Source organism: Rana temporaria, chromosome 6, assembly GCF_905171775.1.
Source record: "Rana temporaria chromosome 6, aRanTem1.1, whole genome shotgun sequence".
Lineage (NCBI taxonomy): Eukaryota > Metazoa > Chordata > Amphibia > Anura > Ranidae > Rana > Rana temporaria.
Genome location: NC_053494.1, coordinates 114,371,948 through 114,387,094, shown reverse-complemented (window position 1 = coordinate 114,387,094; position 15,147 = coordinate 114,371,948). Strand labels below are relative to the sequence as shown.

The window sequence follows — 15,147 nt, the reverse complement described above, 5'->3', positions numbered from 1 at the left end:
CCAAAATGTTTTTTTCATTATTGTGCTCATTAGACCTAAAAAAAAAAAAAATATGTTTTACTCATCTGGAAATGCCTGTTGCTATGCGGTCCCACGAAATCTGCCTTTGGAATCACCTAGGATTCTGACATCATCTCCCTCTAATACTCCTGGGAAATGTGTGTCATCATTTCCCAGGATGCAGTGTGCTACCCAATTATCACTCCCCATCCAAGACTTCCAGGAAGTAAGTGCTTGTGGGCTTCACAATGCAAAATGACAACGGTGTGGACATAGTTTTATAAACTATCTTTTTTGAATAACTATGCGAAGCGGCGGCGGATTGTAAAATAGTAAGTGACCGGATTTTTATATTATAAAAACGCAGGATGAAAGGACATACATTTAAAAAATGCTAATTGCGGTTGGAACCCCGCTTTAAGACAGATTTTTGTATGTAAATTACAACTTTTGATTAAAGTATAACTAACGTTATTTTTTAGTTTTGGACAGAGTGGAGAGGGATTGGATTACCTGTCAGTTTTTATTTCTGTCTGTGCCCCTGTTAAGGAGATTCACTCGCTCTATTTTTCCTGTTTATTATTATTGAAAGTAAAAAGAAAACCCCAATTATGGGGTTGTCCCCAGAAAAGTAATAGATGGGAAATCTTCCAATGGGGACACTAGTTCTGGTAAGCTGGGGGTCCCCAAAAATTGCTTCAATTTGCAGAGATATCCTCTCACTTTCCGTTTTGACCGTGACAGGAAGTGAAGGGAAATCTCCACAATGGGACAGAGATGGGGGGAAAAAATCTGACAGGGGTTATTATCCTCCCTTACTCTACCCGAAATGAAAAAAAAAAAAGTTTTGCCCATAGTTCTACTTTAAGTCAACATTTCAGCACAGCCCCATGATATTACAAAACAGGAACATATCTTAGTAGACCCATGCACTTACTTAATCCAGCGGTGCGGTTTATTTTATTTTATTTTTTTATGGAATTATCGAAAGATAACACCCAAGATTTTCAGCATCTTAAAATAGTAACAAGTTCACAGGATCAGTCGTGGTAAAATGTTTGTATTTGCTTTATAGATCAGTTACTGCACACTTTTTATTGCTTTTGATGCACATTTTCCACTTAATTCCAAGTATTTGCTAACCCCGGCTAGATCAACAAGCTAGTATCTGTGGTCAAAATATAGAATCGTAAATGTATTTTCATGTTGTATTTCAACTATTTCTAGCCTACTTCTATTATTCTTAATGATCTTGGAAGTCTGTAAACTTACTTTGTGAAGAACCCCACACATCTACCTCCTTGAATTCTGTGACACATATACACTATGCTGTGAGTAGCACTGCTGTGTCGCACATTTCACAGAGCCTGACTTCTGAACTACAGAGGTGCTAAGAGGAGTGTCAGGGTGGCAGAGTCAGTACAGGAATCACTGCTTACAGGCAGAAACATACCATGGAATATGTAGTTCTTTGAAATTGAATGTCAACAGCAATAGAGAATCTGCAAAGCAAGCAGGGAGTACAGGAAGTTGTAAAAAGAGACAGCCAGCAGACAGGCAGAACATGAAAGATTTTTCAAGTAAGCTTATATTGGATTGTTAAAAATAACTATTGTTTATATTATTACAATGCTGACATTACAAAAAGGAAAGCGTATGCTGTAACTATAGATTTCCTCTAAATGTACGTGTGGAAGATCTCTACAAACCTTCATCCAGGGCTCTGTTCATTGCAGCACAGAAAGACCAATAGCCACTGTATTCTTTTCCTTTATATTTCACCAGGAACCTCTTATCCTCATTTTCAGACCAGAAGGAGAAATTTAGGGTGTCTGCAAAAAACACCCAGTTCACAGCATCTTCTCCAGAGCCCTGTGGGTTGAGTTCATGCATAGATTTCCATCCCTTCAGAGTGATCTCCTTCCGTCCAATCTTCTCAAACAGCTTCTCAGCCAGTGAGCGCACACCCTCTGGCTCCACAAATACATCCTTACTGTTCTCAGTGATGAATTTACCTGCCGCTCTGGGTTCAAGTGGAGCCGACATTGTAATGCTGTGAACTGTTGAGTAATTAGAAAAATGCCTTAAAACAAACGGAGATAAAATCAATGCACTCTTATCAAAATCACCACTCAGTCTGTCTATAGCTCATAGGGGCAAGGATGCAGTCAATCCAAAAACAGAGAGGGACTAGAACCACAATTCACAGGTTGGGACTCGGCCGAATCTGACAGAATTTATCTGTCACTGGAGTTTGTTTTAAGCTAGGTTCACACTAGCCTGCACCAGATAACGCAGCATTTTAGTAAACCAAGGGTGAAGGATCAAAGTTTAGAAAGATTTATTGTACAAGGAAATTGGCACACTTACATCAGAGGAACTTGAAAGCGGAGTTCCACACAAAAGTGGAACTTCTGATTTAAGCACTCCTCGCCCCCTTACATGTCACATTTGGCATAGAATTTTGTTGTCATAAAACCCCTGTCAAGTTTTTATTACTGTCTGTATTCCACATTGGAATGATTTCATTTGTTCTGTTGGCTACTGTGACCAAAATAGAAAATCCTTAGAGTGTATGTAAACGCAACATTTATTTTTTATTTTTTGCTGTCACAATGTAGAGTAAAATATTTCCTATTATCTGTGAAAAAGGTGAAATTCAGCGCCAAAAATAAAAAAATATATATAAAAATATATTAAATAATTAGTAAAGACCTGCACCTCATAAACAATGCGGATTGTAATGAATGAAAAATTAAATAGAGGGCGCTAGACCACTCCGTGATATATTAATTAATAATAAGTGAAGTGATCCTATAAAGAAAATAGCACTACATATAAGTACAAATAAATATAGAAATGAAATTGCAAATAGATTACAAAACATCAAAAAATGTCTCTGTGTCATGAAGTCCCAATATATAATCAAGTAGTGTGTCAAAAATAAGTGATAAATCTTCTTAGTTTGTTGTATCTTGCTTTAAGTGAAGAAAGAAAAATGCCACCACCACATTCCAGTCTTCTTTAACACCCAAAAACTGTGTTGATGAGAAAAGGATGCGCTTACCAGAAGAAATGGACTACTTTAGTTAAAAAGTTAGTCATATGAGCCTATGCAGGATTGTGCCTGCATACACATCGGACAGGAAAAAGATCATAGCCTCATCACCAGGGATTCCAGTTGGGATATGCAAAAAAAGCCAATGGAGAAGCCAAATAGTGTGATACTGGTTTAATAAAAACTTATTTAAAAACAGGATAGAAAAAACAAACAGCCAAGATGGCCTCTTACTGTATGTGTGCCTACCCGGCACTGGGGCTGCAAGCGTGTCACCGCTACCTTGCGGTACGATTGGTGTGTGGGTCGTCCGGTCTCAATGCTACCGCCGTAGCACAGCCTCGCGTTCCCAGCTGACAGCTCCATGAGCAGGGGGGCACGTCACGTGACCGGGTCCGCCTCCGACGTACGTTTCGTTATGTTGAACGTCTTCAGGGGGGCGTCAGTCACTTCACTTATTATTAATTAATATATCACTGAGTGGTCTAGCGCCCTCTATTTAATTTTTCTTCCTAACATCTGTGCCCAGTCTTGCCACAAAGAGTTAATCCAGCTCTGAGCAATCCTCTTTTATTGTTCAGTGAGATAAAACAGACTAACAGAGAAAACCCTTGGTCCGTTCCGCCCCCTTGCTGTGACAGGTTATTTACATATCTCATGCACTAGCCTGGAGATAGGCATTATTTTTTAATTCCCACCCCCACTCTTTTTCTGTCATATGGTTACTTTTATGGATTTTGACTGGATGTTAGTGATCATAGCAGAATTCAGTGTAAGTAATACATAGGACAAAATGCATGTTGACAAGGGGAGTGTAGAGGTGGGCGGGGAGTCTCCTGACATCACAACTCCACCCACCGAGCTCCAGACAGACAACAGATCCACCCACAGAATCTGCAGTTTTTCAGTTCTTGTAATAGACAGAGGGGAGATATTTGACAGGTAAAGATACATGCAGGAGACATCTATATCCTTATAGATCAGCACTATGGCAGTATTTTTGAAAGGATGAGTGGGTTTACATCCACTTTAAGACTTTAAGGCTGGGTTGACAACATTGCAAATTGGATGTAGGATCCCACATTCCAATTCAACCGGCTCTCTATGGAGCCGGTTCACATATCTCCGCAGCAGGCGTTTTGCACAAAAAATAGGATTTTTGTACTCACCGTAAAATCAATTTCTCTGAGTTCATGGACGGACACAGCAGCAATTGACCTTAGGGTTATATCTGCTTCCTTCAGGAGAGTTTAGGCAGAAACAAAGCACTTTAAGTGTTAACAACACTTTCCTCAGTGCAGCTCCTCCCAGGGGGCGTGGTTCCCCGGGTATAACCCACACCCTTCTCTAGCAGTTTCCAGTTTATAACAAGCAGTACAAACAAGGGAGGGGTGGGTGCTGTGTCCATCCATGAACTCAGAGAAATGGATTTTACGGTGAGTACAAAAATCCTATTTTCTCTTCCGTTCATGGACGGACACAGCAGCAATTGACCTTAGGGACGTCCCCAAGCAGTGTCAAAAAAATTTGAGGGGTGGGAAAAAACACAGCAAATTAAGCTTCACCCCAAACAAACCAGAGTGCCTCAATGGAGGAACTTCAACCTTAAACAGCCGCCTGCAAAAACTTGCGGCCAAAGGAGGCATCTGAAAAGGTGTAGGTTGACGACCAGATCGCTGTCTTAAACACCTGTAAAACAGACGCATAATGGCGAAAAGTCCAAGAGGGATCAATCGCCCTGGTCGAAAGTGCCGTAACCAGAAAGGGAGTTGCCCGCCCCTTTTAGGGCATAGGCCTGGAGCACAACCTGTCTGCTCCACCTGAAAAATGGAGGCCGATGACCGCCAGACCTTTTTTAGGACCAGTCACTGACACGAACAGTGAGTCCGACCTCCAGAACGGAGCTGTAGCAGACAAGTACGCCCGTAGGGCTCGCACCACGTCCAAGGAAAGTAACGTGGCCTCCTTCGAGTTCTCCGGCTGAGGAAATAAAGATAGTAAAACCAATGTCCTCATTAATGTGAAAAGCCGAAACAACCTTCGAAAGGAACAATGGCTTTGGCCGCAGCACCACCTTATCCTTGTGGATGACCAAGTAAAAGAGCCTTGCAAGACAAGGCCGCCAGATCCCAAACTCGTCTGACCGAAGGAATGGCTGCAAGGAAGACCACCTTCTGGGACAGAGTCAACAGAGGAATCTCCCGAATGTCCTCAATCGGAGCCCTTTAAAGCACCGAGAGGGCAGAATTCAAGTCCCACGGAGGCAGTGGAGGACGCACAGGAGGGGCCACATGCCTGACCCCCTGTACAAACGTACGCACCAAGGAGTGCGTCGCCAATGGCCGCTGAAAATAAACAGCCAAGGCCGAAATCTGACCCATAACCGTACTTAAGGCAAGAGCCTGATCCACTCCACGCTGTAAGAACAGCAGAACCCGGGACAGCACGAATGTGCGGGGGTGCCATTTTATCTCTGCACACGTAGAGATGTAGGCCTTCCACGTACGATGGCAAACCCTACGTGAAGTAGACTTCCGTGCAAGTAGCATGGTAGAGATCTCCGAGTCCGACGGACCTCGGTCCTTCAGCACCTGGCTCCCAACAGCCATGCCGTTAAAGCCAGCGACTGTAAAGCAGGGTGAGAAAAATCGGACCCTGCGACAGAAGATCTACTCTCAGGGGTAGAAGCAAAGGGACGTCTGCCACCAGACGCACCAGGTCCGCATACCAGGAACGGCGCGGCCTATCCGGAGCAACCAGGATTGTTGGTAACCCCTCCGCTTCCACTCTGCACAACAGGCGAGGGAGAAGCTCCAGAGGAGGGAAGGCGTAGACTAGGCGATAGTGACCCCACGGTGCCACCAACGCGTCTGACGCGTCCGCCGAAGGGTCTCTTGACCTTGCCACAAAACGTGACATCTTCCGATTGTGATGGAGAGCCGCCACTACAGAGCGAACAATTAAATCCTGAATCTTTGCACTTTGACAAAGGAGTTAAGGGCCTTACGGTCCAGGATTGGACGGACACCTTCCTTTTTTGGGGATTAATAACAGATTGGAGTAAAAACCCTTGAAACCGTTCCCTTGAAGGAACCGGTATAATCACTCCCCTGGCCAGCAGATCCTGACCAGCCCGACAGGGCCACCCGGTTTACTGGAGGAAGCTGGAAGGAAAAATCTGTTTGGTGGACAAGAGAGAAACTATCTTGTACCCCGAGGAAATTACCTCGCAAACCCAGCGGTCGGAAAGAGGGATCTCCACCGAGCCGTGCATTCCGCAAAGTCGGCCACCCACCCGAGTATCTGGCGGGGGCAGACCTACATGCAGAAGCAGGCTTGTCCGCAGGCTTGTTGGGCTTGCGGTACCAGGTGCGCTTTTTGATCTACAGCGGGTGCCTTAGCACCCTGGAAAACGTTTTCCTGCCGCACCTGGGGGAAAAAAAAAAATCGCTTGGGAGAGGTAAAGGAGGGACCCTGCTTATGACGAGGCTCCTTACCCTTCCCATATTGCGGGAGCAGAGTGCTCTTACCCCCTGTAGCATCTATAATGATGTCATCCAGGGACGCCCCAAAAAGCTGTGCACCCTTCAAGGGTAAGTCCCTTAAGGACCTTTTAGAGGTTTGGTCCGCAGACCAACACTTTAGCCACCCAAGGTGGCATAGTACCACCGCGTAGGTGGAGGCCCTGGAGAGCAAGAGGAGCATATCCAGGGCCAATTCACAGACAAACGGCAGGCCCTGCACTAACTGGTCAGCCAGGCCCACACAGAGCTCAGGAGCATTATGAGCCTCCAGCTCCTGCAGCAGGGACTTTGCCTTCTCGGTAATTGTCTGACACTAGAGCTCCGGCCAAAACCGGTCTCACTGCCGACCCCACTACTGTGAACATGGAGCGGGCCACAGCCTCAGCTCTCCTATCTGCGGGGTCCATAAAGGCGGGAGCCCCTTCCACAGGTAACGTGGTAGACTTGTTCAGTCTGGACACAGGGGGGTCCGCTGACGGAGGTTTTTTTTTTTAAGTCTTCCTCAAGAGGATAACGGACCGCAAAGTATTTTGGTACATCAAAAACTTTCTGCGGCCGATCCCATTCCTTGTATAATATTTTGTCCAGGTAAGGAACACAAGGGAACACTTTTGCGGTGCGGGGCAGCGTGCGGAACCCAAAAGAGACCGGCATCTCTGATGTCTCCGCCGTCCTCAAGTTTTTGAGTATCCCGAACCGCAGTGATAAAAGCTCCAACGAAACGCCTTATCAAGTGCTGACCCTGAAGTAGAGTTATCTTCACTGATCGTGTGGGCCAAGCCTGCAACATCTGACATGACAGAACCAGAGCCAGCAGCAGGGTCTGGTTCCGTGTCAGAGCCTTCCCCAGAAGCAGGCGCAGGGAGGGGGGTTTTTTCCCCCCTTCTGGCCGCTTGTCACTTCAATCCTGGCGATAAACGCCTAAGGGACTGCCGAATGGGCTCTACAGAGACCGCAGGGGCAGGGGCACTAAGGGTTAACTCAGGCATGGTTGGGGTAGAAGCCTCTGTTCAGACTCCATGTTGACCCACCGCTATGCCGCCCTAGTACTGCAAGGCAGAGACCCACAGGTCACCCTCCCGGCCGCAAAACAGAGAGCAGGGGACCCCCAGGTAACTCACCACCCGGCCAGGCTGTAGTGCTGCTGAAGCGCTGAGAGTGTTGTCCGCTCTGCGCCGTCCCTCAGGAAGCAATTCGCGGGCGGCAAAATGGCGGCCATACACGTGTTTAAAGCAACAGTGACACAGCAGAAAACACAGCCCAACACACACAGCTACTCCAGTACAACAAATTAATAAGAAGGGAGAAGCTGCTACTCCAGGTGAGCACACCTGAGCAATCAATGTTCTCTCAGAAACAGGTGGGTGCCTGCAATGCATGAGGCAAAAACTTGAAGGCAGGGTATGGACAGCCGCACACCAATGAATCTTAAAAAGGTAAGCCTTTAATGGTGAAAAAGGAAAGGCACTACAAAAAATTAATAGCAGCACAGCCCCCGTAGTGACAGAGCCCCAGGTGGACCCCCCCTTACAGCCGCCACCCAGCATGGGGAAAGAGGGAGAGGAAGGGAGAGAGGAAAGCAGGGCGGACCCTCATTCGACCTCCCCAGGAAAACACCAGCCAGACCACTTACCTGAGCAAGGGCCACTACTTACCCGTCCTGCGACCACCGGCTGGAGGTATCCCAGACAGATCCAACATCCGCTAAACGGCATGGCTGTCGGCCAGACACACTGTGACAAAGCCATAAAAGACCGGTCATATGTGTGCCCTGGAACATGTAGTACCCCGGCCGCCCCTGGAGCAACGGGGCCTGTCGTGGACGTCCCAAAGCTGAGCTAAGGGCCGGCACATGCTCGATGGCCGAACATGGGGGGACTACAACAGTCGAGGACCCAGCCTGTCACCCAGTCGGCAGTTGATAGAAGAATCACAGGATTCAAAAATGCAGGAAAAAAATAATAAAAAGCGAGAAAAATCGCAAGAAAAACATCTCCAGAGTACAGCGACTCTAGAAGTGCCTGACCTCTCCTGTCGTTAGGCAGAAAAAAACTGGAAGCTGCTAGAGCAGGGTGTGGGTTATACCCGGGGAACCACGCCCCCTGGGAGGAGCTGCACTGAGGAAAGTGTTGTTAACACTTAAAGTGCTTTGTTTCTGCCTAAACTCTCCTGAAGGAAGCGGATATAACCATAAGGTCAATTGCTGCTGTGTCCGTCCATGAACGGAAGAGAAATGCTGTGCGTCTTTTGGTCCATATTCAGCCCAAAATTCAAGCTGAAATCGGTCCTGAAACTGTGAGCCAGCACGCACCGGACCCCTGCTGTGAGCCGCATGCGGCTCATATGTAAACCGAGCCCAAAAGAAGAATTCCTGCCTAACCATTGTTAAAAAAATGTTTTACCCTCTTGCCATCTATTCTGCCTACTCTGTGTTAAAAGAAAAACTATCCATATACTTAAAGCGGAGTTCCACCCTAAAAATGAACTTTCTATTAACAGCTTGCCTTTAATGTAAAAAAAATGAATATTTTTTTACTCACTTCTATCTGGAAGTTACTAGGCAGATTTCGTAATATGCCTAGTTCCTAGTCCTAGGTGTTTCAACTTCCTGTCAAAAAAAAATAAAAATAAGAATCGCCCAGCATCCACCTCTCCCTGAAAACCAGGAAGAAAAAGGAACTGGGCTTCACATGCCCACACATATGATGGATACAGCCACAACATGAGCTGGAGGATATAAGGCAAGTGTTTGCAATGATTTCTGGAACAATTGGGGAGCTATTAATATGTTTTAGGGACTATTTAATGTGATTAATTTTAGCTTGCAAAAAAATTAAAAATGATGCCCGGAACCCCGCTTTAAAGGGTAAGTTCCCCAAATAAAAAAAAATTTGCATTTATTATTCTTTCCCGCAGCAGCCTGCAAAGCATTGCACCCGTGATCAGTGGATTGCAGGCATAATGTCAGGCTCCTGCAGACAAGCCCTATTGCTTTCAGCCCATATCTCCGTACAGGCTGTCAGTTGAAAAGCTGCGGGGCTTTGTGAATGAATTATAAGCACGCTCATCAGCGGCCTCGCAGTTTATTGAGAACCACGAGCTCTCACAGCAGGTGTGGGGGATCATCAACCTGCTGTCAGGGGGGAAATAAATAAAATCTGGAAATATAGGTATAGGTGTAATGTGTAACATGCTCCAAAAGGTGAACTTGTCCTTTAACTTTTTTCAGCTCGCTCCCCTCTGTCAGTGAACGGCTGCTGCAGGGTAGAGAAGGGAACACAAATGGCTGAGCTATGGGAACTTACAGGTGATATCACCACATCCGAAATTCACAGCCGTTAGCAAGCCATCCCCAACACAGGGGAGCCGGAGATGCGGGATCACATGACTGGACTGACACAGGCTGAATAAAAGCAGATATACAGATCCTGGTACGGCAGGAATTCCATTTTAGCTTAGGTTCACACTGATGTGGGGAATTCACAGCAATTCCTGTGCGTTTCACACACTGCATCACAATCGCGCTTTTTTCAAACAAACCGCTGCAGGTGTCAATGTTAACTTAACCACTTGCCTACAGGGCACTTTCCCCCCCTTCTTGCCCAGACCAATTGTCAGCTTCCAGGGCTCTCATACTTTGAATGATAATCAGTCATGCAACACTATACCCAAATTAAATTTGCATCCTTTTTTTTCCCCACATAAATAGAGCTTTCTTTTGGTGGTATTTAATAACTAGTGGGTTTAAATTTTTTGTGCTATGAATAAAGACTGAAAATTTTGTGAAAAAGTGCCTTTTTCTTTGTTTCTCAATAAAATTTTGCAAATTAGTAATTTTTCTTCATAAATTTTGATCAAAAATTTATACGGCTACATATCTTCTGTAAAAATAACCCAAATTAGTATATATTATTTGGTCTTTGTGAAAGCTATCACAAAGCTAAAGAGTCTACAAGCTATGGTGCCAATCACTGAAAATGGATCACACCTGATGTACTGAAGGCATATCTAATTTCTTGAGACACTGATGCGTTTTGACATGCGATTTGGCATGTCAAAACGGCGGTATTTGCCGGCAATGGCACCATCCTAAATCGGTGCGACGCCGCATCTGCGGCGCTGCACCGATTTCAAAAAGTAGTTCTGTACCACTTTTTGCGATTTACATTGACATCTGTTTCTGCACAGATGTCTCTATATTCGCGGCCGAAATCGTGACTGCCACTCCCGCAGCCCAGTGTGAACCTGGGCTCAGAGCCGGTTCACACTGGGGGGGGGGGGGGTCTGTCAGGCGACTCAGCTGCCTGACAAGTCGCGATCCGCTCTATTCAATGGAACTGTTCTAATAGGCGCGACGCAAGTCGCTCCGACTTAGAAAAAGGTTCCTGTACGACTTTGGGGGCGACTGTCATTGACTTCAATACAGAAGTAATTTTGCAAGTTGCCTCTCAAGTCGTCTTGAGATCGCCTTGCCGAGTCGCCCCAAAGTCATGCCGCCTGGGTGTGAACCGGCTCTGACAAGCGAGGAAAGTACCAATACCACCCAAATGACCAGTTTTTGGAAAGTAGACATCCCAAGGTATTTAGTATGTCACATGGTGAGTTTTTTGAAGTTGTAATTTTTTTTCAAATTCAAATCACCCCAAACACATACTACTCCTCCTGAGTATGGCGATAACACATGTGTGAGACTTTTTCACAGCCTGGCCACATACAGAGGCCCAAAATGCAGGGAGCACCGTCAGGTGCAACATCTTTTTTGGCGTCTTCGGCCTTCTTCAGATGGTGGAATGTTGTCCTGGAAGTGGCACGCATTAAGTCGGCTAACAGCATCCGAGTGAGGGTTTTCTGGGGTGTCTTTGTTGTTAGATGAGGGACGGGACAACTTCTTCGATTCATTTCAGGAAGTGGGCAGGGCTTTCTGTGGATTTGGTGTAAATTATGTATGTATTATAAATGGCCAAATTAATTAGATTGGTACTTTCTTGTACCAGAAACGGGGCCACCTTATTGACAAATAGGGCTGACGCATTTGGTCATTGAAATCCCCCCCCATGTGGGGGGGTGTGGCTTGCGCATGGTCGAGTGAGGGAGTAGTCTGGTGAGCTCCCGTCGTCCCTCCACAGCTCCAGGCGTGGATGATTTTGAGCGGCGCTGTGCTGCTTGATTCCCCGCTGACTCGCTGCTGAAGCCTGTAGTTTTGTGGCACAGAAGTGAATAAACGCTGAAGGGAGTGATCAGCTGTGCGAGTACAGGAAGAGCGCGGCCTGTGCTTGTGTTTGCCACAGTTTAAGGAGCAGAGGGTAGTGAAGTATGTGCTCGTGGAGACAGCGGGAGAGCCGTACCTCACGCAAGGCAGCACAGACACAGGCACAGACATACGCATCCAGACCTGCTGAACAGCCGGAGATCCAGCGGTACTTTTCTACCATACGGGGGGGGGGGGGCGGCTCTCTGAAGGTAAGAGCAGGCTGCTGGGGACAGAGGGACATTCTGGTGGAAATCCTCTCCGCTCCACCCCAAAAGGGGAAAAGTTTTTTTTTTTTTTTTTTTATTATTTAATTAAAAAATGTTTTTTTTTTTTTTAAGGGGCACACACAAATTATTGGAGATCAGTAACATATTTTAGGGTGTGGGGATGGAGGGGACAGAGAGGGGAGGAGGGAAGGGGGAGGGAGATAAAAGCCCTTTTTTCATTCGTTTTTTTTGGTGTGTTGCCTTTTTTTTTTTCTTTGGGCGTTTTGGGGGAGTGAATTAGAATTGAGTACCAACACAATAGGTGGGAAGATAACCCTCCGTGGTGAGGGTAGATAATTTGAGGGGATATTACACAACAATTATAACAAACACTGGGAGGAGATGGGGCTTTTTTTCCCCTCTTTGTAGTGTGGGGGGGGGGGTCAACTCACTTTACCTAGTCCAATTGATTATTTGGACCTAATTAGAAGCATGGACAGGTGCACGGATAGAAGGGGGGGGGGTAAGCATTATACATAGGGTTTGGACAGAGGGAGGGGGGTGGGGGTATTATAATAGCTAAGATGGGGGCTGGGGGAATGGCACTTTGTATGTTTTTTTTTTTTTTGTCTCTCCTTGAACTCTCCCTCTATCCTACCACACCGACAAGGAAGAGGTCTCTGGTGATACGGTTAAAAGGTATAGATGGGGAAAGAGATATATTGTTTGAAATGCTGTATCAATGAGATAAAGAGTTGAATATGTGGGTCCAGTTTAAAGGCTGTGTAAAATGATTAAGGCTAGATGTCTGGGGGGTGGGCTATTTTGGGGGGGTGGGGGGTGAAGGGTTTTGGGGGAGTGTGTGCCCTAGGGGAATTAGTTTAAAGGAGTTCGGGGGTGGGGGTCTGTAGAGCGGTATCACAAGGCAATTTTTTTGTGGAGAGTGAAGAAGAGAAGTCGAGGAAGTAGAAAGAGAATATTTCTTTGAGATCTCTCCCCGATCTCACCCCTCGCTCTGGGTTTTTTTTTTTAAGGAGGAAGGACTGTGATAAGATGTCAGGGAGTGGGCGGGGGTAAAATTAAAATTAGTAAGTAATATATTTTGGCATATGGACGCGGATTGAAGGAGTTGGAGGGGGGACGGGGAGTCCCTCACCGGGGCATGCGCAGGTAATTTTCCCCTAATTAGGCCAACACTCATTGGGGGTAGGGACTGAGAGTCTAAAGCATTTGCTTTGGGATACCCTTGGGGAGGATGGGAGGTTTAATATCTCTTTCCCTGTTTTCTCCAAGGATATTAGATTAGAGTAGGGGGAGGGCGGATTTTTTTTATTTTTTTTTTGGCATCCCCCTCTCTTTCCGCACCGACCGTGTTTATCCTTTGGTGGGTGGTTGAGGTCCTCCTGGCCTTGGAGGTCTGTTTTGGAATTGTGTCTGGTTGGCTAAGAAATGGATGCCCTTTCAATAACATCAATTAATGTTAAGGGATTAAATATCCCAGAAAAGAGAAGGATCCTATTACAGGAATTGAAAAAAGGGGGGAGTAACATAGCATTTGTACAGGAAACACATTTTAGGAAGGGGGGCTCCTCTTTCTTAGAAACAGAGTCTTTCCGACGGTATACCATGCGACGAATCCGGTGGCAAAGAAGGGGGGCGTATCAATTTTAATTTCAAATAACATCCCGTGTTCATAGGGGGATTAGTAATAACGTTGGCCACTTTTTACGCCCCCAACACACAACAGGATTTGTTCTTGAGGACATTTCTGGACAAACTAGCGGGTTTTCAGGAAGGACAGTTGATCATGGGTGGGGGACTTGAACATTCCCCTTGATCCTACTGTGGATACATCATCCGGAGGCTCGTCAGTTGCGGGGGGAACCCGGAAACGAGTACGGCAGTTGCTGCAACAAGGGAGATAAATAGACATATGGAGAACGACACACCCAGGGGAAAGAGGTTATTCCTTTTACTCGGTCCCGCATAAGACGTATAGATTATTATTTTATTCCACATAATCAGCTTCATGCAGTTAAGAAGGTTGGAATAGGAGAAATTACGTGGACAGATCACGCCCCAATCCTTTTGAAATACACATTAGGGGACTCTCAGCCTCCACGATCTGGGTCCTGGAGACCGAATGAGAGCCTGTTACAGGATGACGTGGTGTTGGAAGATGTGCGGAAGGAATTAAAGTGGTACTTTGAGACAAATGATACCCCAGATTGTAATTTAGGGGTGGTATGGGAGGCCCATAAGGCGGTGATAAGGGGGGTATTGATGAAACGCGGGGCAAGGATAAAGAGGGAAAAGGGAATTTAAGGTAACAACCCTTATAACAGAGATCTCACGCTTAGAAATAAGACACAAGCAGAGTCCCAGCCCAGACTTAGAAAGGGCCCTCCTGGCGGCACGTAGACAAATTACTGAACTACTCCTATATAGAGCGAAAAGGGCAATACGGATTGGTAGAAGGCAGAATTACGAATTCGGTAACAAATGCGGGAAGCAACTGGCTAGCTCGTTGAGGGAACAACAAATAAGGACCTATATTCCAACGATTCTGGGAACAGGAGGGGAAAAACTTGTCCTACCTAGAGATAGAACTGAGATTTGGGGACTTTTATAGTACCTTGTATAATTTGCAAACAAGTTCTCAGGATCAGGTGGCAATGGAAAATTATATAGCAACATCAGGTATTCTGAGCTTAACGTCAGAGATGAGCCAAGAGATGGAAAAGCCTATTACCATAGAAAAGATACAGGAGGTAGTGAAAAAGGGGAAAGGAGGGAAATCGCCGGGCCCGGATGGGTTTACTACTTAATATTACAGACTTCTTTTTCTGGACTTGGGCCCATTCATGGCAAAAATGTTTAACAGGTTAGGTGATACAGGTGTCTTACACACTGAATCGCTAAAAGCGGTGATAGCGGTTATACCCAAGGAGGGAAAGGGTCCTTTCCAATGTGGCAGTTACAGACCAATTTCACTATTGAACGAAGACCTGAAGCTTTTTGCTAAGATTCTGGCAAGGTGGGTACAGCAGTATATACCCGGGCTTGTCCATAAAGATCAGGTCGGATTCGTGCAGATGCGTGAAGCAC

General features: G+C 46.0%; 1 protein-coding gene across 1 annotated transcript in view; it reads right to left on the bottom strand.

Moving 5' to 3' along the window:
* Nucleotides 1-15,147, bottom strand: part of C6H9orf64 (chromosome 6 C9orf64 homolog) — a 67,225-nt gene that overhangs the window by 31,716 nt on the left and 20,362 nt on the right. The window contains exon 2 of the mRNA XM_040357203.1: nucleotides 1,710-2,060. Coding sequence (XP_040213137.1) covers nucleotides 1,710-2,046 — 337 coding nt within the window. The 5' untranslated portion in view covers nucleotides 2,047-2,060. The remainder of the gene's footprint in view (nucleotides 1-1,709; nucleotides 2,061-15,147) is intronic.